Here is a 23,949-nt window from a genome sequence, read left to right on the forward strand (position 1 = left end):
CTAAAAAAATATCTTTATCTTGCGAGAAGATTATTTTACAAACATATCTCCTATGTCACTTGTCATCCTCTTGATGTAAATTATCAACACACTAAGATCCACTTAAGACAGTGAATCTCAACTTTAATTTGATTTTATTTTGAAAACTTTAATTTGAGTGCAAAATTTCAACTACCAACTACTTTGTGAACATCATACTTGCATATTTCTAGTGTGTTCTTTAAATATTAAATCATGATCACTCGTTACACTTTTTTATCTCTCTCCCTCCCCCTCTCTCTCGCCAAATAATTAATCTACGCTTTCACCGAGTGTTGAATTATTTATTTTGCGAGAAGATTATTTTACAGACATAACTCCTATGTCACTTCTCAACCTCTTGATGCAAATTATCAACATACTAAGATCCACTTAAGACAGTAAATTTCAAATGACATATGAAGAAAGTCGAGGTCCATTAATACTGCATCAACAATACAAATTCACATGGATACATGACAGGAAGAGAGCCATGGATATGCCTACACAGCACTCATCCAGGTCACTTATTAGGACACACACGCAAGGCTGCAGAGAAAATCAAGCAACACGAGCTGAAGGCCTGGTCCCACGTGTCAGCCTCTCACTCGTCGAGGCGAGACATAGACCAGCACACGCATGCAGAAAAAGACAAATTATTACACACGGCGGCGACGACGCCGGCGGCGAGCTAGGTCGCCGGCCGACCGACGCGACGTAGACGTAGGGGTCGGTCAGCCGAAGAGGTGGTGCTTCTTCTCGCCGGTGGCCTCCTCGGCGCTCTTGCCGTCCTTCTTCTTCTCGTGGCGCTCGTGGAAGGCGTAGCCGCCGGCGCCGACGGCCGCCGTGGCGGCGATCTCCTCCGTGATCTTGTGCCTGTGCGCGTTCTCCGGGTCCTTCTTCGCCTCGTGCTTCTCGTACTACACACGCACGCACGACGATCAATCATCTTAATTAACCAGTCCGTTCTTCAATATCTTGGTAAATTAATTAAAGTATTCCTTATAGATATATTTTGTGATTAACATGGAGTAGATTGATTGATTTAGTTAGCTAGCTGTTGTTGTTACCAGGGCGAAGGCGCCGGCGGCGATGGCGCCGGCCTCGCCGAGGTGCTGCTTGTGCTTGTGCTGCTTCTCCTCCTTCTTGTACCTCTCGTACTCGTCCTGCCCGGTGGTGACCACCTCCGTGGTCACCGTCTCCGCCGTGTAGACCCCCTCGCCGGCGCCGTACTGATCTCCGACGGGCCTCTCCTCCTCCTCGTCCTTCTTGCGGTGGAACAGGTGGTGCTTCTTCTCATCCGCCATGGCAACTAACACCAAGCTCACAGAGCTCAAATTAAACTAGCTAATTAAGCTAGCTAGCTAGAGTGACAATTAGCTTGTACGTGGCACAGGCTTGCTTGCTTGCTGGCCTCGTCCTACTGGCCGCCGGCTTTTATAGGCGGAGATCGCCGTTAAACCGGACGGTGATAATAAGTAGTATAAAGTTAGCTAACTTACCCGGTGTTAACTGGGATTAATTAATTAATTAATCATGCAACGGAATCTCTATCTCCACTATGGATGCGAAACTCTTTTAAATTTCTCAATAATGTTACATCCTCGTCCTCTCGTTTCTTGCATTTCTTGCAGGTCATCGAAAAAAAGTACAAAATCAAATTTAACTTACAAGTTACAATAAAAAAAAACAAATATAACTTAAGAAGGTACTATCTCTTCGTACCTAGATACTAAATTTTACGCTAAAATTTTAGTACCTCTCAGTATCTACTCAAGACCTGTAAAATTGCTACAATATGTTTTATTAAAAGTTTTTACAACTATATATAATATAGATGATTTGAAAAAAAATGATTTCTCGATTGATTAGAATCACTGACCCCGTTAATTATTGATTAGAATGGACGATGTCGTGATCGATCGGGACGTGTTATTGTAGACGCAGCGGGAGGACGATGCGTGTGGACGGTGGTGCGGCCCACCGGCCATTTTCTCGGGGCTCATACTTGACGTGGGGCCCACGCTTTTTTGTCATGTGTCGGCAGATCAGTGGGCACGCCGGGAAGCGCTCACCCAGCACAGCAGATGAACCGGGACGGGATATGTGTTCGCGTGAACGACCATGAATCCGCACCGGATAAATCCGCATCAGATGTTCCAAAGCCACTGTACATAGGGAGCTTTCTTCGACTAAGGGGTGTTTGGATCACCACGGATTTTTTTTAAGTCCTTATCCTATAGAATGTATGTACACTAATTAGAAGTATTAAATATAAATTATTAATAAAACTCATCTCATATTTGGACTATTTCGCGAGACGATCTATTGAGCCTAACTAGTCCATAATTAGCGAATGTGATGCTGCAGTAAACATTTACTAATCGTGGATTAATTAGGCTTAAAAAAATATCCGATGAAATAGTCTTTATTTATGCAATTAGTTTTGTTATCAGTCTATATTTAATAATTTTAATTAACGTCCAAACATTCGATGTGACAAGGGAAAAAAATCCCTAGATCCTAACACCTCCTAATTACTCTCTCCGGTTTTTTTCTTAAACGTCGTTAGCATTTAGATCTATACTTTACCGTTAGTCTTATCTAAAATTCTTATACAAATATGCTTTACCGCAGCAAATGATCCAAAGCTGCTGTACCTAGGGAGCTTCCTTCGACTAATTACTCTCTCCGGTTTTTTCTAAACATCGTTAGTATTTGAATCTATGCTTTACCATTAGTCTTATCTAAAATTTTTATGTAAATATGATTTACCGCATCAGATGATCCAAAGCTGCTGTACCTAGGGAGCTTCCTTCGACTAATTACTCTGTCCCGTTTTTTTTACACGATTGACATTTGAATATATGTTTTACCGTTTGTCTTATTTAAATTTTTTATATAAATATGTAAAAGTATAAGTAATGCTACAGAGTGTTTATTAAAACTAAATCATAACAGAGTAATTAATAATTATGTAAATATTTTAAATAAAACGAATAGTCAAACGTATACTCAATAATTAACTGTGTTAAATAAGAATAAGATGGACGGAAGTATTATGCATTGGGAGGTGACAGTAGGATGGCAATGTGGGGGTTGCATTATGACTAGGATATGATTAAAGCGAACTCTTGTGGATTCTTAGACCATTTTGTGTGCAAGTTCTTTTTTCATGACCATCTTTTTTTTAAGAAATAATATATACCAATCAAAGAAATAAATAGCTAGTCTGGTTAATTTTTTGTATGTAAGCAGGATGCACTTCTAAACTATGGCATTTTACTAAATGAAATGTTGTGTTTTGGAGTGCAGTTAATCCTCTTTGAGTTAGTATGCATAGCGATGAGTTTATCCTTTTTTTAGGTGTAACAATGTGAGTATAGCAATTCTTTTACACTTTGCACACCTTTTGTCGTTAAAGTTTTACTTTGGACCATACTTAGATCTATCTTATCTTTCCACCTTGAATCGGATGAATCTATCATTGTTACGGTTTGGACCACCCTAAACATTTTTCAAGTCACCTTGAACCCCTTTCAGTAAATATATGAACTACACCTAGATAGGAATTGGTCAATGCACTGGGCCGGGTTGATGTTTGAGGTTGTCGATGTGCACAGAAAAATCATTTGGGTGGTCTAAATAGCAAAAATGATAAATTTACCCAATTCTAAGGGAAAACATAGGTATAAGAGTTGTCCAAATTGAAACTTAGGTAATGATACATGACCCAAAGTGTAATTTACTTTTTTTTTCCGATTGGTAGAAATCCGGGCTCTATATCCATAGGTAGATATGCACATCCAAAAGTTATAACCAAGGGTGCTTAGACCTTTAGCCTCATATATAACCAACGAACACAAAAGAAACAAGAAAAAAAAAAGCTTGAACACTAAGAAAGAAAGCTACTAGTGTAATCTCCTGATCTTCTTCTATGTCTTTGCTTTAAACTTGTTCTATTGTTGTGTAGCAACAGCCCATCACATGGCTAATCCATTTAGAAAGTTTGCAGTCAGAATCACCCTGCCAGAAATTAATTTAGGCCCTCAGTTGGCTTTTTCATGATATATTTGTAAACAAAAATAATTTATAAATAAAAATTATATATATGTGGTTTTAGCGATCTAAGACTGAATTCTGAATAATAAACTTTGATGAAAACAATAAATTTTGGCACGAGACATTAATCCAGCCCTAAAGTTCACAGCTTAGTGCTAGGGCCGGACAATAATTCAGTAGGCATGTGCCATGTATGCATGCTTGGATGTATCCATGTGTGTGGCATTTGTTGATCGGCAGGTAGAGATCGAGATCTAGTGATATGTCGGGAGAGGCAAATGCAACAAAGTGAGGTACATATAATCATCTACTAACTCTATTTTATAATATAAGATTTACTAGTCTCGATTAGCTAGATTGCTATAGCTATCAATAAATCTAAACATATATATAAATCACATACATTAATTAATTAACAGATAAATATATACGAGAATAAATGTAACAGTAATTAATTAATTAATTAATTAAGGACATGGTGGATGCTTTATATGACAGGGTAATCACAGGCTCGCCGTTTTAGTTTGGAGCCACACGCCATTGAATAATTAACTTTTTTTTGCCACACCGGAGAGATGAGTAGCAACCACTTCTTGTACCATCTCAACTAATGATTCTAAGTGAAGGACAACCATGACTTCAAGATAGTTTGTACTAGTTGACTGTGAAGTTGAGAAATTTTCTGTAAGATCTCTCTACAATTCCAAAGAGACTCCTTGTACTCATGATAATTATGTTAGTGTTAAAAAAGAAAAATGCAATATAATTTTAATTCTAGCTTGTGGTTGATTTTAGTGCCACCTCTCTAAAAGAAGAAGAAAAACAATGATTTATTAGGAGTATTTTTAATGGATACGGCTTCAATCTTTTGACAAAATTATCATTCCCTAGAGTTGAAGCAATCGCCGTCCATTGGTGTGGAAAAAAGGGTCCGGATCGATCTGCTAAAGAAATGATAATAAAAAAAAGAGATTAGATAATAGAGCTTTAATTTGATTGACGAGTACAGAGATTGCGATATCCTCCTCTGTCAAAAAAAAATGAATTCTTCGGTTTCCGTGTCCAACATTTGACCATTCGTCTTATTTGAAATTTTTTAAAAAGTTAAAAAAAAATTAGTCACACGTAAAGTACTATTCATGATTTATCATCTAATACAACCGAAAATATCAATCGTAAAAAAATTTAAATAAGATGAAGAGTCAAAAATTAAAGATAAAAAGTGAAAAATTGATTTATTTTGGGACGGAGGAAGTATGTCGACGAGTGATTTGGAATTAATAATTAATCCCAATGGATTTTTCTATTCCATGTATGCTTATGTTTGGTGAGATGATCATCTTACAATTGGGCCCAGCAAGCAGGTCCCGCTGGTATAAATAATGGAGGCTATAGACCTAGAGAATCAAATGTGTGATAATGTCATAATGTGGTCATCCTCTCATTCTCTTTGGCTTAATTAATCGCTGATATAGATTTTATATATTTGTGGCACAAATTAAAGCAGAACTAAAAGGTGAAAAGTATTTGCAAATGACGACATGCATGTATATCTGCCAGTGGCAAAAACAGGATTTTGATGATAACTGTACGACAGCTAATTAAGAAACCAATTTTAATACATAAATAATGTTATTTGAGTAGAGAAAATATATGACAAAAATAATTGTCATGCGCTTTACCTAGGCCATAAATTGAAATTCAGAGTGGAAAATTTTAGAGTTGAGATCGAAACAATTATTACTAGCTTAGACCAAATTATAGTGTAATTAGTTGATATGATTATATTTACCATCTACAATTTTTCAGGTTGTTAAAGTTAATTATTTATTTTGCATGCTGAGGCAATTCTCTACAATTGAAGTAATTAGCTTGTGGTGTCTTAATTTATTTCCTCTTGCATGATTTTGGCCTTTTGGCAAAGGTGTATATTAGATCGAGATGCAAACCAATGTAGCCAGAAGGTTGTCGGCCACTTGGATCGATAAGCACCAAAAAATATCTTCATTAGGCGATCGATCGGGACGTCGAGGTGTTATTCGAAGTTGACTCTTCTCCTAGCGTAATCAATACTCCCTCGGTTTCGTAAAGGAAGATGTTTGATTTTTTATTTATAATGTTTAATCATTTGTCTTATTTAAAAAATTATAAAAATATTATTTATTTTTACTTAATTTATTATCAAAAGAACTTTAAGCATGACTTATTATTTTTTATATTTATACTAAATTTTTGAATAAGACAAATGGTCAAACGTTTTAAACATTTTACATTATGCAACGGAGGTAGTATTAGTTAGTTGTAGCAACTCTATGTAGGCAAAAGCATGTACGGTGGCTGTTCCGAGAATAATTCGCTGCATAGTCTGGCTACGGTTAGTGGTAGAATCAGGCCTAGGGCAGTTAGAAGTCTTATGACTTAAGCCAAGGTCTATGTTCAAAATCTCATTGAAATTAGGTGAATCTATTATATAAATTCTAGAAATAATTAAGCACATAGTAGCTTAGCCCTAGCCCTGAGCGTTTTCTGGGTTGCACAAAAACATATCAAATCATCTCCAAATTTTAATTTATATAGCTCAATAAATTTATCATATCAAAATCTTATAGCACAAAAAAATATTCTCGAAGACTCTTAAGTATTTATTTAAGATTTTTAAAAGTGATTATACAATATTAATAAAATAATTAATGTTTTATGTATCATTTTAAAAAATCTAAAATAAATACTTAAAAATGTTTTAAGAGGAAAATTTTGTATGCTATAAGATTTTTATATGGGCAATATATTGAGCCATATAAATCAAAATTTGAAGATGATTTTATAATAGCAGCCCGTGAGTCACGACTCCTCGCTGGCCACAGCTAGAGTATATGTGTGTGTACGTGTGTGTGGTATTATTGGAGTCATTTGCCCCCACATAAAAATAACAAAGCAGGTCAAGGTACACACACATATTATTGGAAGGAGATGGGAGCGATGAGATCAGGAGGAAGGAGGGCATAGCTCTTTTCTGCTTTAATCGCTAAATAAATTTTAATGTGCTCCGTTAGCCCTCCACCTCTATACAATCAACGCTAATCTAAATCAGATCTAATGGTTGAAACTGATGGCAGCATTTGTTTGAAGTACTGCTGAAAGCATGGTAGCCGGACTCGATATATATATATATATATATATTCATGATTTTTTCAATGAAGTAGTGGCCAGTCAATTTAATTGTAGCACATCCATCCCAAAATATAACATCACATAGCAATTTTGTCCCAAAATATAACTTCTGTGCCTAAATTCTTTTCTTAAAAGTCCAATTAGTTATGTCCACATGAATTTTTGCACCAGTAATTAATATTTTAAATCTTTCAGGTTAATTGACTTGTATCCAAAAGAAAAGTGTGAGTACTACTTCTCTGTTGCATTTTATAAGAACGTGTACTGCACGTCTGAGCACATGCATACTATAGTACTCCCTCTCTATATTTTTTTTTGACGGTTCTGACTTGTTGATCTACGACCCTAGATTTTATTAAAAAATTTATATAATTATTAACTATTTTATTATGATTTGATTTATTACTAAAGTAACTTTTTAAGTATAATTTATAATTTTATATATTTGATAAAATTTTTAAATAAGACGAAGAATCAGATGTAAATTAAAAAGCCAATGGCGTTAATGAAAACGGAGCGAGTACTACTTTTCGGTATAACTTATAATTAGATGGTGTCCCATCTGGGCCGGGGTAGATAACGTCTCAACCGATGATAACGTTGATTCAACTTGTCATACTCTAATCTGAATTGTCATACTTTAATCTGAATCTGGTAGAATGATTTAAGCAAAATAATGACACTGGATGACTGGAAGGAGAGAATATGAAAGGAACAGATTAACAAAACCACGATATCATTATATGGACATGCATGTAAATACAACTGCAGTCATGCCTTTCACCCAAAGCACCGAAAGCTGCTGGGATCCAATGCAATGCAAGCACCCAGGCCATATATACTAGCAGATCTTTCAACATATGTACGCATGCGGTTTTTTTTTTTTTTCTGTCGATGAAGATTCTATGGTACCTATCATATTTGTGTTATAAACAATAAAATTAACTACTATAAAGTTATAAATCTATTTTATAAATATAAGATGATGAACTACTATATGATATTTTTTTAAAAAAAATACATTCAAGAACCACATGCAGAAGTATATACATATGATTATCATGTATTTGTAACTCGGAAGCACCAATCCAGTGGTGGTGGAGTATGTTACAGGGTGTGTATATGACTCTATGACTCTATCCGTTAATGTTCAAATCAAGATGGACAACATAACCGAACCGAACTGAATAAGTCGTGCGTATTTTATCTGTCCTGGCGAGTCGAGCGAACATGTGTTCCTCTTGTTCTCTCCACCACATATGAATCAAATGGCTAGGAGATTATCATCCCCTAGACGGGCATACTTGGTAGTACTAAACATGTGCACACAATTTTTATGTCCATACAACACATTCTCTCCTATAATAAGCAAAGTGGTACTAAACTTTCTCATATGTTATCTTATAAGGTGGGCTTTTATGATTGTTCAAATAATTAATCTTCATATGGGCATTAGCCCATATATTAATTTCAGTAGGTACTGTGTGATGTATCTACCAATCTACCATATAATTGAACAAAATATGTAATATTATGCATTTCCAACCACTTCACTGACTATTGTCGATAGATAGGTCTAAATTGAACCCTCCAACTGGTTGTGTTCTAATCCAATTTTGGATTTTCACTAGCATATTTTTCGAGCTTTAAATGGTGTGTTTTGTGTAAATATTTCTATAAAAAGTTCATTATCGAATATTTGTGAACCAAATGTTGATATATTATAATAGTTATTCAACCCTGGTAATAGGATGCAGCTTGATTATTGTGCCCACAACTCCGGATGAGAGTGATGGGTGTCAGGGTGTGATGCACATATGTGTCTCACAACAAGTCTGCTAGCCCCTGCACATGGCTAGCTGTGTACATACGTGACTTTACCTCAAGTTTCTAACTGATATTTTTGCAATACGACGCAATGCCTATTTGAAAGACCACATACAGACAAAATCCAATAAATATCATCATTAATCAATTTGTCTCGAAAATATCATCATAAATCAATTTGTCTCGAAATATCATTGCCGTCACTTTACTCCGTTAGACATAGTTAATTATGTCAGAATGACTAAATTACCCACTTCAACCTGAGATTGAATCCCCCTCGTACGCTCATGTCTTCGCATCAACCTCTATCTTCGTCACACTCTATTGTTTCTTAGGGATTTAAAAATTATTAAATAAACTATTTCTAATTTTTGTTATATGTGTAAATAAAATAGCAAGTGAAGTAAAGAAAGAAAATAAATTTTACTTTAATACTGTAATAGACCTAAAAATCGTAAAACCTTGAATACATATTATAATCAGTCAAATGGGGTCCCCTCTATCTTTTGAGATTATTTTGCTCGTTTTTGGATTTTTCATGCATCCGGCATTTCATTCATATGCATTGAAACTAGCTTGGAATAATTTTAATAATTAGTATGTGTGTGCAAAATTTCTGGAAAAATTCACAAAATTACTATAAACCATGGTATGCCTCAGTTAAATTGGCATTATTTTATCAGCTCATTTGGTACCTCAAATTATTTAGTCAAACCAGTTAAAAACTGGAATTAAAACATATCACTTAGCCCTGTTTCAAAATCTACCACAGTAAAACCATAACTCCTCTGCCCTTCTTTTTCTTCCATAGATCATCATGACCTCCTCTACTCACAGTATTTTTGCCGAAAATTTCACCTCAGAGTAACTCACTCGAAATGGCTGGTCAAAGAGACAATGTGAGTATGTGATTTAAATTTGAGAAAACTCAACTTAGACCTCCTCTCACCCTACCCTATTTCACTTCCATTAGGTCCAACCTTCCTTGACCCTGCTATCCAGCCAGTAGGCAAGCCCAAGTCACCACCCAGACTTCCCACCTTCTCTTCCTCTCCCCTGTGGTGTACGTCTTCTTTTGGAGTCGAGAGCAGCACCACCCAGCTTCCCACCACACTAAGCCGAGCCTTCTCCGTGAAGCCTAGCCATTAGCGGTCGCTGCAGGTGGGCATAGACACCATGTCTCCGTACTCATCGTCCATCTCGCGTCATCCTCCCCAATCGTCACACGAGTACGACACTGTTGAGAGTAGACGAAGTCGTTCTGGCCAAATCTCCACGTCCCGACCAAATCTTCTTCTCTATTACTCTTCTTGGACAGGAAGCAAAGCTCCTGACACGCCAAGATATCCCGTTCCATCGCCGCACTGCTCGAGAACGGAGAAACAAAGTCAAGGCCATAACCGAGCTCATGAGCACCACGCCCAAACTCCACCTTTGAGCCTATCCTTGTGCCAACACCCTCTCCTAGCTTGCCTCTTCACGTTCCAAGCAAACCTAGGGAAGGAAATCCCTTAGGACGGCCGGAACGCGGGCGCCCACGTCGGCGCTGATGGCCCAGCTCACCTTCTCTCACACGAGCACACACACAGAGAAACACACCGATGGAGGAAGAAGAAGCAATATGCAAGAAAACAATGAGACACTAGAGAATTTCTTGTCACTGCACACCAGTGAACCACACGCACTTTTATTTTTCTTCTCCTCACACTCACACTTGAACATAAGCTGATCACACGGTTTAAATAGCCACACACACACGCACAAAGCTCAGCCACTCTTTGCCGCACCACCCGGCCACTTAGCCACTAATTACCTTCCACATGCTGTGCACGTCTCCATGCATGTAGAGCATCACTAGGTAACTAACACACATGCATGCAGAGTTAGTTGATCCACTCTTCACTTCTTCAGCCATGGCCCAAGCTACGCATGACCCGGCACAACTCCAAGCCAACGTGCACTACAAGCTAGGACTAATTCTTGCATGACTTCACTAACATGCAGATCATGACTGATTCTCTAATCAAACTAACTCACGCACTCACTCACACAACTCAATAATGTGAAAATAACAAGATTAATCCTAACCATACACCCCCTTAATCTTGTTAGATTTATTCTTTACTTTCAGATTAGTCTTCACAGCAACATCGATTCATGATCCACATTTGTTGTGACAAGAAGAGCCTTCTCCATTTTTGCCTCACGACACTCATCGGCGAAATAACCATACTCTTGATACTTGTAGCAATGCACTTTTGTTTTGTCAAATTTGCCGCGGTGCTTCTTCTTGTCACCACCGATGCCATCGTTGTCGGAGCCACCTTCGCTCCTCTTCTCTTCAGCAACCTTGGCCTCCCACTCAGCACGCGTCAGCCGTGGCTCGTCACATGTGGCCAACAGCAGCTGCTCCCCTTCCTTGTCACGACACCACCCTGCCATCAATGCCTCATATGCCTTCAAGCGACCAATGGCCTCCGCCATAGTCATCTTCATCACATCGCCCCATTGCTCGATGAGGCTGACGATGTGCTGAAATTTATCGGGGACGGTATGCAGAAACTTCTCCACCACAGTGGTCTCCTCCACCTTTCCACCAAGTGCACAAATTTTGTTAACCACTATATTCAATTTGAGAGTACTCACCGATCGTCTCTGCATCTCCCATGTACATCCTCTCAAATTCCCTCTTGAGAGTTTGCACATTCGCCTTCCGAACTCGATCTTCTTCAATGTGCATCTCCTTGAGTGCCTCCCAAGCTTCACTTGCCATCTCCTTTTCGGCTATGGCTAGCACCATAGCCTCCAGCACCGCTTGGACAATGGCGGCGAGAGCCATTTGGTCCCTCCTCTCGTCGACCGCTTCATCGCCCTCCACCGCTGCCCACACACCTTGTGCGCGCATGAAGATTTTCATCTTCGCCGCCCACAACTTGTAGTCGCCCTCCGACAACATGGGGTAGCGCAGCGTCACCCCGCCTCCTTCACTTGCTGCACAACCAACTCATGGTTGCCGTCACCACCGCCGCCACCACCACCACCGTTGCCGCTGCCACTACCGCGGCGGCTCGGCGGCGTGTATACTCCATCACTGGACATGGCTCTAATACCACTTGATGGCCCAGCTCACCTTCTCTCGCACGAGCACACACACAGATTAATAATGTGAAAATAACAAGATTAATCCTAACAGGCGCCAGCGAGCCCACGACGCAGGAAAAATGTCTTGGGTGAGTCTCCGCCCGAACCAAGCTAGTCATCTTCTTCCTTGTCCTCTATTGACCCTATTTTACCACTCTCGCAGTGCTAGGAGCTACCGACCACTGTGCCGCCATCAGCAAAGGACGACACCACGCAGCTACCTTGCTAAGCTTCGCGGTGAGCACCCTCCTAGCCCAGCGAAGCAATACTGATCATCATGCACTCTCGTTTCCCTTCTTTGCTGTGCCGCTCGCCTTGGTTGGCTCATCCACCGCTCCTGCATCCATGCATGTAAAGCTGTCTGTAGGTTGAAGAAGATGGACCTCACCTTGCAATAGAGCAAAGGATAGGGTGCATGCTGCAAATGTTCCTAATCACTGGTAGCTAGCCCGAGGATCTATGTGAATTTTTCAGAAACTCTAGTGCTCAAATGAAAGGATGAAAGACCAACGCAATGACATGTGGACCCAGAGCTCTCTACGTAGTGTAAATAGGAAAAAGATTCCTGTGACTATTTTTTGCATTGTAAAATGCTGAAACTTTGAAAAATCATAGGGAACTCAATGTAAAATGTTTGTGGAGTGATATATCTCATATTTATCTATCTTATCAATTTTTTTATATGTTTAATGACCATTTAGATGATATACAAGTAGCAGGTGGATGTCCAACCGTGTTCTAAAAATCTGTATCCACAAGCTCAGTTGAGATTAGGTGCAGTCAGTACTATGACTGCATGCAATTTTAGTCGTCCATCCAGATGATCAACGGTCCACAGCTATCGCTATAGAAACTTTGGCAACAATAAAATATGCTACAGTATATTGCTACAGTGTTTTGATCAGTGTGCATGCATATTTTGTCTATTAGGGCTCTGAACTCTAGATCCTACCTCCAAACTCCAACTCTAGTGAGAGTTGTCCCCATGGGAGCTGGAGAGCAAATTAAAACTATTTGGCTAGTTTGGTCTGCTTCAGAACTCCTAAAAAAGATGATACATAGTATGACAATAATACCCTTGTGGATTATGTGTACCATGATTAAGCCATAATTTAATTATGTTTCTTTTTTATGTAATTAAATACTAATTATTTTCTTTTGAATTAAAACAACACAATTATATGATTACAAAATACCATATGACAGTTAACACACAATATAAATATTAGTAATAATATATGGTAACATTGTCATAAATATAAATGAAATGAGCACAAAATAACATGCTATGGTATAAATATATTGTGCCACGAGGACGCCGCTGAGCCTACACGCGTCGTCGCCGTTACGAACCGCTCTGTGCTTTACGTATGGAGGGAGACAAAGAGAATTGATTAGGGTACATAAGTGTCAGATTTGAGTAATTATAATAAAATAATAAAAGAGTAGTGGGTCTTTTAACATTGAGTGAAGCCGTGGAGCAGCAAAAATTAGAATTTGTATCGTTTGGCACAACTCCGGCTCTAAATAAATTGGAGTTGAGAGCTGAAGTTGTGCCAAACGGATCCGTGATATTGACCGCGGCTGATCCGGGTCCCCACGAGCTGTACCCTTGTCATGGTTGGCTTTTCAGAGTTATTGAAGCTATTGTGCATGAATTTTGTTTTGAGAAAGAGGTACTCGACGGTAGCTTTAGCTTACCTAACAATTTTTTTTCTACCAATAGCACATGATGACTTGATGAGGCTAACTTGCATTGAACATACCCTAAATTTTTTTTGCAAAGTTAAAAAATGGTTGGTACGTACTTCATTGACCTACATTTATATGTTCTAAAAAGTTTTTCCACAAAGATCACATTGAATCTTTGAACAGCTAAACAAAGCATTAAACGTTGATGAAAATAAAAACTAATCGCACGGTTAGGGGTAATCATGAGACAAATATTTTAAGCCTAATTAGTCTATAATTAACCATAAATGCTACAGTAACCCATATGTGCTAGTGACGGATTAATTAGGTTAAAAAGTTCCGTCTCACGGTTTTTAGGCGAGCTATGAAATTTGTTTTTTTATTCGTATCCGAAAACTTCTTCCGATATCTGATCAAATGTCTGACGTGACACCTCTTCAAAATAAATTTGGAAACTAAACAGACCCCGCATTCACAAAATGGAGATGCAACGATTGGATGAAATCTTGTCTCCTCCATGTGCTTAATTTATTATTCATTATTTATCGACTCTTGTTTTAATTATTCGCTTTGTTCATAGCTGTCCCTGTTCTCCATTGATTCCATGCAGCACACATTTAGCTAGAGCTCTTTTTACATGAGTTTTTTAGATTTTGTGAAATATTTTGATTTTGGGTAGCTATTTGAGACTATAAACGACTAAATTAGCTAATATAAAATTGAAGATCTGGTTTTTGAAAAATAGATGAGAAAATTTTGCACAATGATACATCGTCTAGAAGCTTGGAAAGTGGGCCAACGAAAATCCAAAATACATATCATAGAACAACAGGGACTTACTATTTTATTTAAGCAATATGGAGCCCTCAAGAAATTTTTTTAAGAAGGGTAGCCCTCATGAATTTGGAGAGCTATCCAAATTGTTCATGTTAGAATCAATAGTGCAAGATTTGGAGTCCTATCTGCCATTGTTGTCCAATACTTTTCCATATGTGAATAAAAATAATTGAATACTTGCCTTGTTTTATGCAAGCAGCTAGCTAGCTTGTCAGCTAAGTTCAGAATTGCAACTCCTCCCACCACGCGCCAAGATGAGCTCGGAGATTGCGTTGGATTCAAGCTGCAGGAAGGTGAAGGTGTGCGTGGTCGGCGCCGGCGTGTCCGGGCTGGCTGCGGCGCGGGAGCTACGGCGTGAAGGGCACGACGTGGCGGTGCTCGAGCAGAGCGGCGGCGTCGGCGGGCAGTGGCGGTACGACGCGGCGACCGACGGCGCCGACCCGCTCGGCGTCGCCGGCGTGCACAGCAGCGTCTACGGTTCGCTCCGCCTCCTCGCCCCGAGGGAGCTGATGGGCTTCTCCGACTTCCCGTTCCTCCCCACCGACGACGGCTCCGGCGACGCGCGGCGGTTCCCTGGCCACGGCGAGTTCCTCCGGTTCATCAGGGACTTCTGCGACGCGTTCGGGCTCATGGACGCCGTCAGGCTCAGTACGAAGGTCCTGTGCGTCGCCGCCGCGCCGTCGTCATCGCCGCGGGACGGATGGCGGCCGTGGACGGTGAGAAGCAAGCACGGCGAGGTGGAGGCAGAGGAGGTGTTCGACGCGGTGGTGGTCGCCGTCGGCCACCACTCCCAGCCGAGGCTCCCAGTCATCAACGGGATGGCCAGATGGAGGAGGAAGCAGCTTCACAGCCACTCGTACCGCATCCCAGACTCCTTCCACGGTGAGGTGGTGGTGATCGTCGGGTGCAGCATCAGCGGCAAGGACATCGCGCTGGAGCTCCGGCGCGTGGCCAAGGAGGTGCACCTCAGCGCCAAGTCTCCGGAGGAGGCCATGGCGTCGCCGGCAATGTCCAAGATGCTTGCCAGGCACGACAACCTCCACCTGCGCCCGCAGATCACGCGGCTGTGCGAGGATGGCACGGTGGTGTTCGCCGACGGCTCGCGCGTCGTCGCGGACGCCGTCGTCTACTGCACCGGGTACTCCTACACCTACCCGTTCCTCGACACGGGCGGGGAGGTCACCGTCGACGACAACTGCGTCGGCCCGCTGTTCGAGCACGTGTTCCCCTCGTCTCTGGCGCCGTCGCTCTCGTTTGTGGGGATCCCGGCCATGGTGCCGGTGCCACTGTTCTACGAGGCGCAGGCGAGGTGGGTGGCGCAGGTGCTGTCCGGGAGACGGGCACTGCCGTCGTCGTCGGAGATGCTCCACGCCGCCGAGGAGTACGTCCGAGGGAGGGAGGCCGCCGGAGTGGCGAAGCGGCACACGCACCACATCTTCGACCTGGACTACGGCGACGACTTCGGCGAGCGCACCTGCGGCTTCCCGCAGATGGAGGCGTGGAAGAAGGAGCTCATGTGGTCGTCCATCCTCGCCATGCTCGACGACTTCGAGACCTACCGCGACGACATGCGGGACACGGACCTCGTCACCGACGGCCTTCGCCGGAACGGCTGGATCCCCATGGCGGCCCAGCCACCGCAGCAGGAGGACGTCGGCAACCGCGAAGGCGTAGGCGTACAGGCCATGGACGCTTGACTGGGAAGCGGTTTTTTAGCACACAGGCGGATGTCCGTCCATCCGTTGTTTGACATCTAAATAGTTATAAAAAATATGAAAAAATTTGATGAGTTATATCACTTCATAAATATACATGTTTAAATTTAACTTCTACACGTTGTAGTAAAAATAGCAAAAACAAAAATAATTATGAATATGCATATACTTAGTCTCAGTTTTGTTTTTTTACTACAAATTATATACGTTAAATTTAAACTTGCATGTTTATGGAGTGATATAACTCATATTTATTATCTTATCAAATTTTTTCATATTTTTTATAACTATTTAGATAACTCTCTGGTTTACAGAATTAACTTCTTTTTGTAGATCTTTCTCTAATTCTTCAATTGCTCCTTTTTTCTTTAATAAATTGGGGAATCCAATATGGATTATGACGTGGATTGTATCGATTTCTTTTTGAATTTCTATATGTGTAATTCGGAACTTGATCCTGAGTCCATTTTTTATTATGTGTAATTACTTCGAAACTTACACCAACTATTAGAAATCCGCCAATCCATATGTGGTGTGTGAACAAGGAAAGTTGTGTACCATAGTCAGTAGCTAGGTATGGATAGGGGGGCATAGAGTACATATGATGAGCTACAACAATGGTTGTAGAGCCTAGCATAGCTATCCGGTTCGCGTGCATCCAGTAGGAATTGAACTCGCAAATTTACCAATTATGAGTTGGGCGCTTTAACCATTCAGCCATGGATGCTTAACAGGGATCATCGTACATCGTAAATAACCAATTTTCATATAGAAAGACATATCATAGAAAAATGAAATCGAAAATATTCGGAGATGACTATGAAAACACCTCTCTGGATCCTCGAATTGAAAGAGAGATTGAGAGGGAGACCCATGCCATGATTTTAAAATCTTTTTTACTTAGTAGTCGAAGTTTCTCGATGAGGATAATTAATTCGGTCGTTGCGGTCGGACTCTATTATGGGTTTCTGACCACATTCTCCATGGGTCCCTCTTAGATCTTCTTTCTCCAATAATGACTCGACAAAATCGAGAGAAAAAAAGTTGTCTTTTGGGCAAACAAAATTGGAAGGAAGAAAATTTCTTTTTTTTTATTAAGAACTACTTGAATTTTTTTTTTCAGTCTGGTTGTGGCATAGCACATCCACCCGTGTGCTAAAAACTGTTTTCCCGCTTGACTGGTCTAGAATTGATTGGCTTGGGCTTGGGTGTGCATTGTGCCCGTTGCATTGCGTGACTTTGCTGCGTGGAAATATAAATATTATCTGATTTTTAATTTCCATTTAATACAATGATGAAATCAATTACTGGAAAATTAAAATTCTATATATAAAGATAACACGATAACTTTTATGTAATTTTTTTTCAAAAAACACACCCTTTACTGTTCGGAAAACATGTGCACAAATCAGAAAAATAATAAAGGCTAAAAGATCGCAACCAAAATGCTTAGCTAGATAATTTAATTTTCTTTCAAGATAATCATTTCGGTTTATGACTATTGAATTCAATTGGAAACGTGCTACAGTTTTCTCAACCACATTTGTTCCAGAGATAATTTTCTATACCACTAGTACAGTAACATACATACCGGTACATTAAAACAAGATTCTACGAGTGTGAGTATTTGCTATATGAGCTCGTAGTAAAGAAAATGACACTTTTTAACAGGAAACATGCATCCGTAGAAGAAATGGAGCGTTTTTCTTAACTAACCATATATTTCTATACTACTTTAAAAAGACTCGGGTGGTGGCAGATCACCACCCCATGTGAACCAGAACACGATCGGGCAGCTGCGCCAGGCTGCCACGCCGCCGAGCAGTCACAATTTGTGGGTCTTATTTTAAAGTCTAATATAACTCATATGCTCTCATACTGGAAATAACATATTAATGATACTTTTAAAATAAAATGAGTAAAGTATATGGTCGGTCCTTAAACTTGTGACACAGTACCACTTAGATCTATAAACTTAGAAAATGTATATTTAGGTCTATTAACTCGTTTTAATGTCTAAAATTATAGACCTGGATAGTACATTAAAACAAGTTCATGGACTTGGATGGTATTAAAACAAGTTCATGGACCTAGATGGTATATTAAAATAAATTCATAGACCTAAATGTGTATTTTCTAAGTTTATAGATCTAAATGATACTGCGCTATAAGTTTAAGGATCTTATTTTACTTAAATAGAATTTCGTCGAACGCATGGGCAGTTTGCTAATTCCTATGAAATTGGTTTTGAGAAGGGGCCCATGGGACGTGTGTTGTGTTTTTCTACACGCCGTGTGGAGAGCAGAGTTTGCAAAACCATTTTGAGAGCCGATGCCTGCGTTCAACACCATTACCGAGCGGTTTAGGGATAAAACCATGGTTAATTCTTTCTAAAAAATATAAATATAAATACCCTAAAATGTAAAAACAATTATGAAAAAAATGGAAATAACTGCTATCGTAAATGTGATACTTGTAGTACATAGCAAATAGAAAAATTCGAAATGACCTTTGCTATATGTACATTTAGATTTTCTAATTGAACAATCAATATCAAGTGAAATTTAAAATTCATCCATTTATCATAATACATTATCAATTAGTAGAAATGCTAGCCTCCATTAACACAATTGATATTTTCTCGCCATGGCAGGACGTACATGGGCCTCAATGAACAGCAGCTGCTCAAATTTTCTTTGTCGATTTTTCCTTCCTCAGATCACTTTGGAACTATATAAATCTCGATGTTAAATGCGTTATTTAAAACATATATTTTTGCCAATATCTACCACCATAATTTTAATCGATTTTTTATACTTTTAGAATTCAACTAAATTTCGTACAAATAATGCCGGTACCACTACCATCTCTGGGTAAACTTGTTTACCGTGGTAACTGCGGAAACGGAAATCCTTGTCGACAAAGTGATGGGCAAATGGACTGCTGCCCCTTTAAAAGTGCTCAAGTAGAGACAACTTTATGCAAAGCAGAGGTTGCATATTTGACAATTTATTGCAGTTTTATACTTTATTACATGGGGAGCGTGTTCGAGTGGTCGTCGGCGTTAAGCAGGCGCCGGCGCTGAAGCGGGAACGACAGAGGAAGCGTTGGCGGACGGCGGCGGGGCGTCGCCGGCGCCGACCTCGGCGTCGCAGAAGCCGCGGAGGATGTCGGCCTCCTGCGCGGTGAAGCCGACGGAGGCGAGCATGGCCGGCCAGCAGTGGCGCGTGACGGTGCGGATGGCGACGCAGCACTCGGGCCCGAGGTAGGACTCGCCGTTGACGAAGAAGAGCACGATCTCGCCCGTGCACGACCGCAGCTCCGTCACCGCGTTCCAGCACTCCATCATCCACCCGCCGCCGCCGCCGCCATCACCTCCCTCCGCCGCCGCTGCCGCGGCGGCGTCCATCCAGTCGAACGACGCGTGGAGCCGCTTCACCAGCGGCGGCGGCGGTGCAGCTTCAGCAGGAGCAGCAGTAGCTCCAGCCACGCGGCCGGCGGCGACGAGGGCGACGCCGGCCAGCAGCGCGCCGACGATGACGACTAGCTTCACGGTGCGCGCCATTGGTGAGATCGAGCGAGCTAGCTAGACTTGCGAGGGCGTGCTCAACTGTGCAGCTGCACGTACGCCGGCGTGCTTGCGGTGCTTATATAGGGCGCGAGGAGCTCGAAACGCATCACGCTTCATGCATGGTGGATGCATGCATGGAAGGTGAAGACGAAGTGATCGCTGCCATTGTGATTGTAGTGGTAGTGGCGTCCATTGGCATGCCTGCCATTAACGCTAGCTTACTGAGTTACTAACCAATGGTGGAGACTGATCATTTTCTTACTGCGCCAAATTATTGATACAGTATAATTTCTTTAGTTTTGAAACGTACTTGCTGTAGTTGGATAATTAGGGCCGTTTTTGATAAGGACATGTTCTTTTTAATTTATCTTTGATCGTGATTTTCTATTATAAATAAGTATTTACTTTTATTAAAATAATCTTTATGTCTCGTCTATATATATATTCTAGTGTTTTTAAATTAAGTATTTTAAAGATTATTAATAGGCCAAAGTTTTAAAAGTTTGGTTATGCCATTGTGTCTAAAACTATAAGAATTATGAAATTAAAGAGAGCACATGCTTAGCTAGAACTTAACTATCCATGGAGAGCAAATAAGTATCATTTTGCATCAGTATTAAAATATATTTTCACTTCATATTATGGAAGAGGAAAAGTAAAGCATTGCTCTTTTCTTACTATGGATTTTGGATTTTTTTTACAAATACTTTTTTCACTCTACTAAACGGTATAATAAGCAATAAAATCATTTGTTTTATACCTTCAAATAACTATAAAAAACAAATAATCCTTCAAATCATCAATATCAACTATGTCAAATGGGCCTAAGTCCTCGCTGTATTTCTACCAAGAAAAATGCAAATTACTTGAATTAATGTGCAGTAAAACACACACAGAGCAATTATTTACGGCCCAATAGATCATATGGGCCTAAAGCCCAGCAGCAAGGTGCATCGGAAGGCAGCCCACGAGTTCGGTGACTTGTATGTTTCCTTCCACCTCCATGGCTTCATCGCTCCGCCTCCGCGACGCCACCGCACACCGGAGCGGCGAGCGGCGAGCGGCGGCGGCGGAGGAGGAGGTGGTGGCCGAGGCGAGCTCGCGCGTCACTCCACTCCCCCCCTCCCGGCCGATCTCCCTCTGGCCAGATTCCGTTCGGGAGCTGGGGGCGCGGGCACACACTTGCTCCATCAAGAGGAGGATGACCCCCGCGCAGGATCCCTTCTACATCGTCAAGGACGAGATCCAGGACTCGGTGAGCTCCCCACCCCCCACCGCTTCCTTCGCTCTCTCGATCCTCCCCCGCATTTCATCATGCCCGCCGAACCAATTTTTGTTTTTGTGCTGTGCGCGAATGTGAATCTCTAGCAGCGTTAGATTCCGGTGGTCACAGGTGTTTTCATGTGTTCTTCGCTGTGTAGATTTCGTTAAAGCTTCTCCGGGTTGCTCGAATCTGCAGCTCTGGATCCGTTTCCTAGGTTCTCTGGTTTGGTTATCTCTGAAATGCAGGGAATATATAATGCATCGTGGTGATTATCACAAATGCATGGATCTGAGGCAGAGAGCTGCCTCCTTCTTGTTTGTGTGCTGCATATGTGATGCATTCTGGTTTCTGCATTTACAAGTTACAACTGTTGGACCTAACATGATCTTCATTTGGTACTTGGTACCGAAGTTTTTTGCCTGTGACGATAGTGTTCTGTTATAAGGTTTGAGAACAGTTGTATTTCATCCTCTTCTAGGATGATTTTCATGCAAATAATAGCACTACCAATGATGCTAAAGGTTACATTGCATCACATACAAGAAGTGCATTTCATTGCTTTAATGACGCGAAAATAATCTCTCTCCTATCCTTGTCCAGATAGACAGAGTTCAAGATACTTTTCACCAGTGGAAGCAAACACCTGAAAACACTGGAGAATACGTGCATCTGACAAAAGAGCTAATAGCAAGCTGTGAAAGTATCCAATGGCAGGTATGTCAGATTACCACTGCATTTTTAATATCATACTAATTTTCAGCCCATCATGCCCAGAGACTTTCCACCCTATGAAGTTTCGTACTTTTACATCTTTGTAATACAATGCAACCACTCTTAAAACATAAGATTCAAACTTCAGAATGGTTTCAAATGTTTACAAACTGTGGATACTCCTCCAATTTCTTTGATTTGCTCCATTGCTGACCTGTGTGTCTTCCTTGCACCTTTCATCTAAGGTGGTTGAACTGGAGAAAGCTATTTCAGTTGCTGAGAGAGATCCAGCTTACTATGGACTGAATGATGTTGAAATAGGGAAAAGGAGAAACTGGACTAGCACTGCTCGTAACCAGGTATAGTTTTATACTATGGTTAATCTAGAGCCTGATCTTCCATAATAAAATGATTTTTATGTGGCATGTAATGACCGTGGAAATAACCTAGGTGGTCTCCATAAGGCGGTACATTGAAACTGGAAAACAAAAGAATGCGTACAGTCGTTCAGCCAATCCTTCTGAATTAGTTAGGTCCAAGCAGCACATCGCGCAAGACAATGATGACTTCATTGCTTCAGAATCCGACCAGCAGATGCTCCTGATCAAGTAAGTGCTTAACAGAATCTAGTTTCCTAGGATTTATGTTATTCACAATTTCACATAGAGCAAACTAGAACTTTAATAATTTCTGCTCCATAGAATGATATAATTTTCCTAACAAGAGCTTTATATGTGTACAATGATATCATCTGTAAGTCTGGTCCATTAGTTTAGTTTTTTTGCCTTCTAGGAACTGTGGGTCAAGTGACCACTGATAAATGAATTGCACATCTTCAGGCGACAGGACGAGGAATTGGATGAGCTTAGTGCTAGTGTCCAGCGAATTGGAGGTGTAGGCCTCACCATACACGATGAACTTATTGGACAGGTAAATTGTGATGATCTAAATTTCGTTTCTTGCTTTTGTACAATTAGTTTTTATGTACCATCTTTCATTGTATACGTTATTTTTAGTCGGCTAGTGTATATCGTGTTATTGAAATGGGAACCAGCAGTGTCCTTTGTGGTGTAATTTTTTATTAATATTCCGGTTGATCTTGTGCAGGAAAAACTTTTGGATGAGCTAAGTCTCGACATGGAAACTACGTCCAATAGGCTCGACTTTGTGCAGGCACGCTTTACATCTTTTGCTCTAACCAAATACAATAGGATCATATTTTCCACCTAGCTTCTCTTGACCCTGGATTCTAACAAAAACTGAAACCCCTCCCCCCATTGTATTTTGTGCAGAAAAGGGTGGCCATGGTCCTGAAGAAGGCCAGCTTGAAAGGGCAGATCATGATGATAGCATTCTTGGTGGTTCTTTTCATCATTCTTTTCGTTTTGGTGTTCTTGACTTGAGAAATTCGGCTTGTAGTTTCGTTCTTGTTGAGTTCAGAACTATACCGGAGTGCAGAGTTTTGATTCATTGTGTATTCTGATCAAGTGCAGAGAACTGACGGCTTAAGTACATTCCATGTAATTGCGTCGGTAGTTTCTTCCTTTTGAAACTGGCTCAGCCCAAGTGATATATGATTCTTTTCCCCTGCATTTTTTAATCTCTTCAGCTACAAACGATTTGAGTCGAATATGTACTACTACATGAAGCAACAATTTATTATTCATTTACATAACACTTAAATGAAGGGAAAAGCGGTCAAATCGTCTGACTGTTGGCTTGTGACGCTAGATGATTTTGAGATTTATCACCGTAGTTTATTTCTTAGTATTGGCTTTTAAATCGTAAAAAATATACATGAAAAGTTTTATTCATAAATTAGTTTTAGTTGCTTCATTCATTTTCTTTACATGACTACGGTGAACACAAAATCACTCGAATGATAGAGGGAAATTTCGTGAGTAAATACTTGTTTTACCCCCCGAGCATAGTTATAGAAT

At 40.6% G+C, this 23,949-nt stretch overlaps 5 protein-coding genes across 5 annotated transcripts; 2 read left to right on the forward strand and 3 right to left on the reverse strand.

Moving 5' to 3' along the window:
- Positions 1 to 431: 431 nt before the first annotated feature.
- Positions 432 to 1,440, reverse strand: LOC102704186 (abscisic stress-ripening protein 5-like). Its single transcript, XM_040529129.1, has 2 exons — positions 1,089 to 1,440; positions 432 to 938 (listed from the first exon to the last, which is right to left on the reverse strand). The coding sequence occupies exons 1-2, from the start codon at positions 1,323 to 1,325 to the stop codon at positions 753 to 755; spliced, it is 423 nt and encodes a 140-aa protein (XP_040385063.1). The 5' UTR covers positions 1,326 to 1,440; the 3' UTR covers positions 432 to 752.
- A 9,777-nt stretch (positions 1,441 to 11,217) lies between these two features.
- LOC107305213 lies at positions 11,218 to 11,917 on the reverse strand. The gene is made up of 2 exons (XM_015842081.1): positions 11,783 to 11,917; positions 11,218 to 11,667 (listed from the first exon to the last, which is right to left on the reverse strand). The coding sequence occupies exons 1-2, from the start codon at positions 11,915 to 11,917 to the stop codon at positions 11,218 to 11,220; spliced, it is 585 nt and encodes a 194-aa protein (XP_015697567.1).
- A 2,864-nt stretch (positions 11,918 to 14,781) lies between these two features.
- On the forward strand, positions 14,782 to 16,564 carry LOC102716733 (flavin-containing monooxygenase FMO GS-OX-like 8). The gene has a single exon (XM_040528932.1). The coding sequence runs from the start codon at positions 15,003 to 15,005 to the stop codon at positions 16,443 to 16,445; it is 1,443 nt and encodes a 480-aa protein (XP_040384866.1). The 5' UTR covers positions 14,782 to 15,002; the 3' UTR covers positions 16,446 to 16,564.
- Positions 16,565 to 19,527: 2,963 nt separating this feature from the next.
- Positions 19,528 to 20,028, reverse strand: LOC121055738 (egg cell-secreted protein 1.2-like). The gene has a single exon (XM_040528771.1). The coding sequence runs from the start codon at positions 20,026 to 20,028 to the stop codon at positions 19,528 to 19,530; it is 501 nt and encodes a 166-aa protein (XP_040384705.1).
- Positions 20,029 to 21,073: 1,045 nt separating this feature from the next.
- Positions 21,074 to 23,601, forward strand: LOC102704460 (syntaxin-61-like). The gene is made up of 7 exons (XM_006662699.3): positions 21,074 to 21,289; positions 21,899 to 22,012; positions 22,255 to 22,368; positions 22,460 to 22,617; positions 22,849 to 22,939; positions 23,117 to 23,182; positions 23,302 to 23,601. Exons 1-7 carry the CDS (start codon positions 21,236 to 21,238, stop codon positions 23,410 to 23,412), a joined length of 708 nt encoding a protein of 235 aa, XP_006662762.3. The 5' UTR covers positions 21,074 to 21,235; the 3' UTR covers positions 23,413 to 23,601.
- The last annotated feature ends 348 nt before the right edge of the window (positions 23,602 to 23,949 follow it).

The sequence above is a fragment of the Oryza brachyantha genome, chromosome 11 (assembly GCF_000231095.2).
Source record: "Oryza brachyantha chromosome 11, ObraRS2, whole genome shotgun sequence".
Lineage (NCBI taxonomy): Eukaryota > Viridiplantae > Streptophyta > Magnoliopsida > Poales > Poaceae > Oryza > Oryza brachyantha.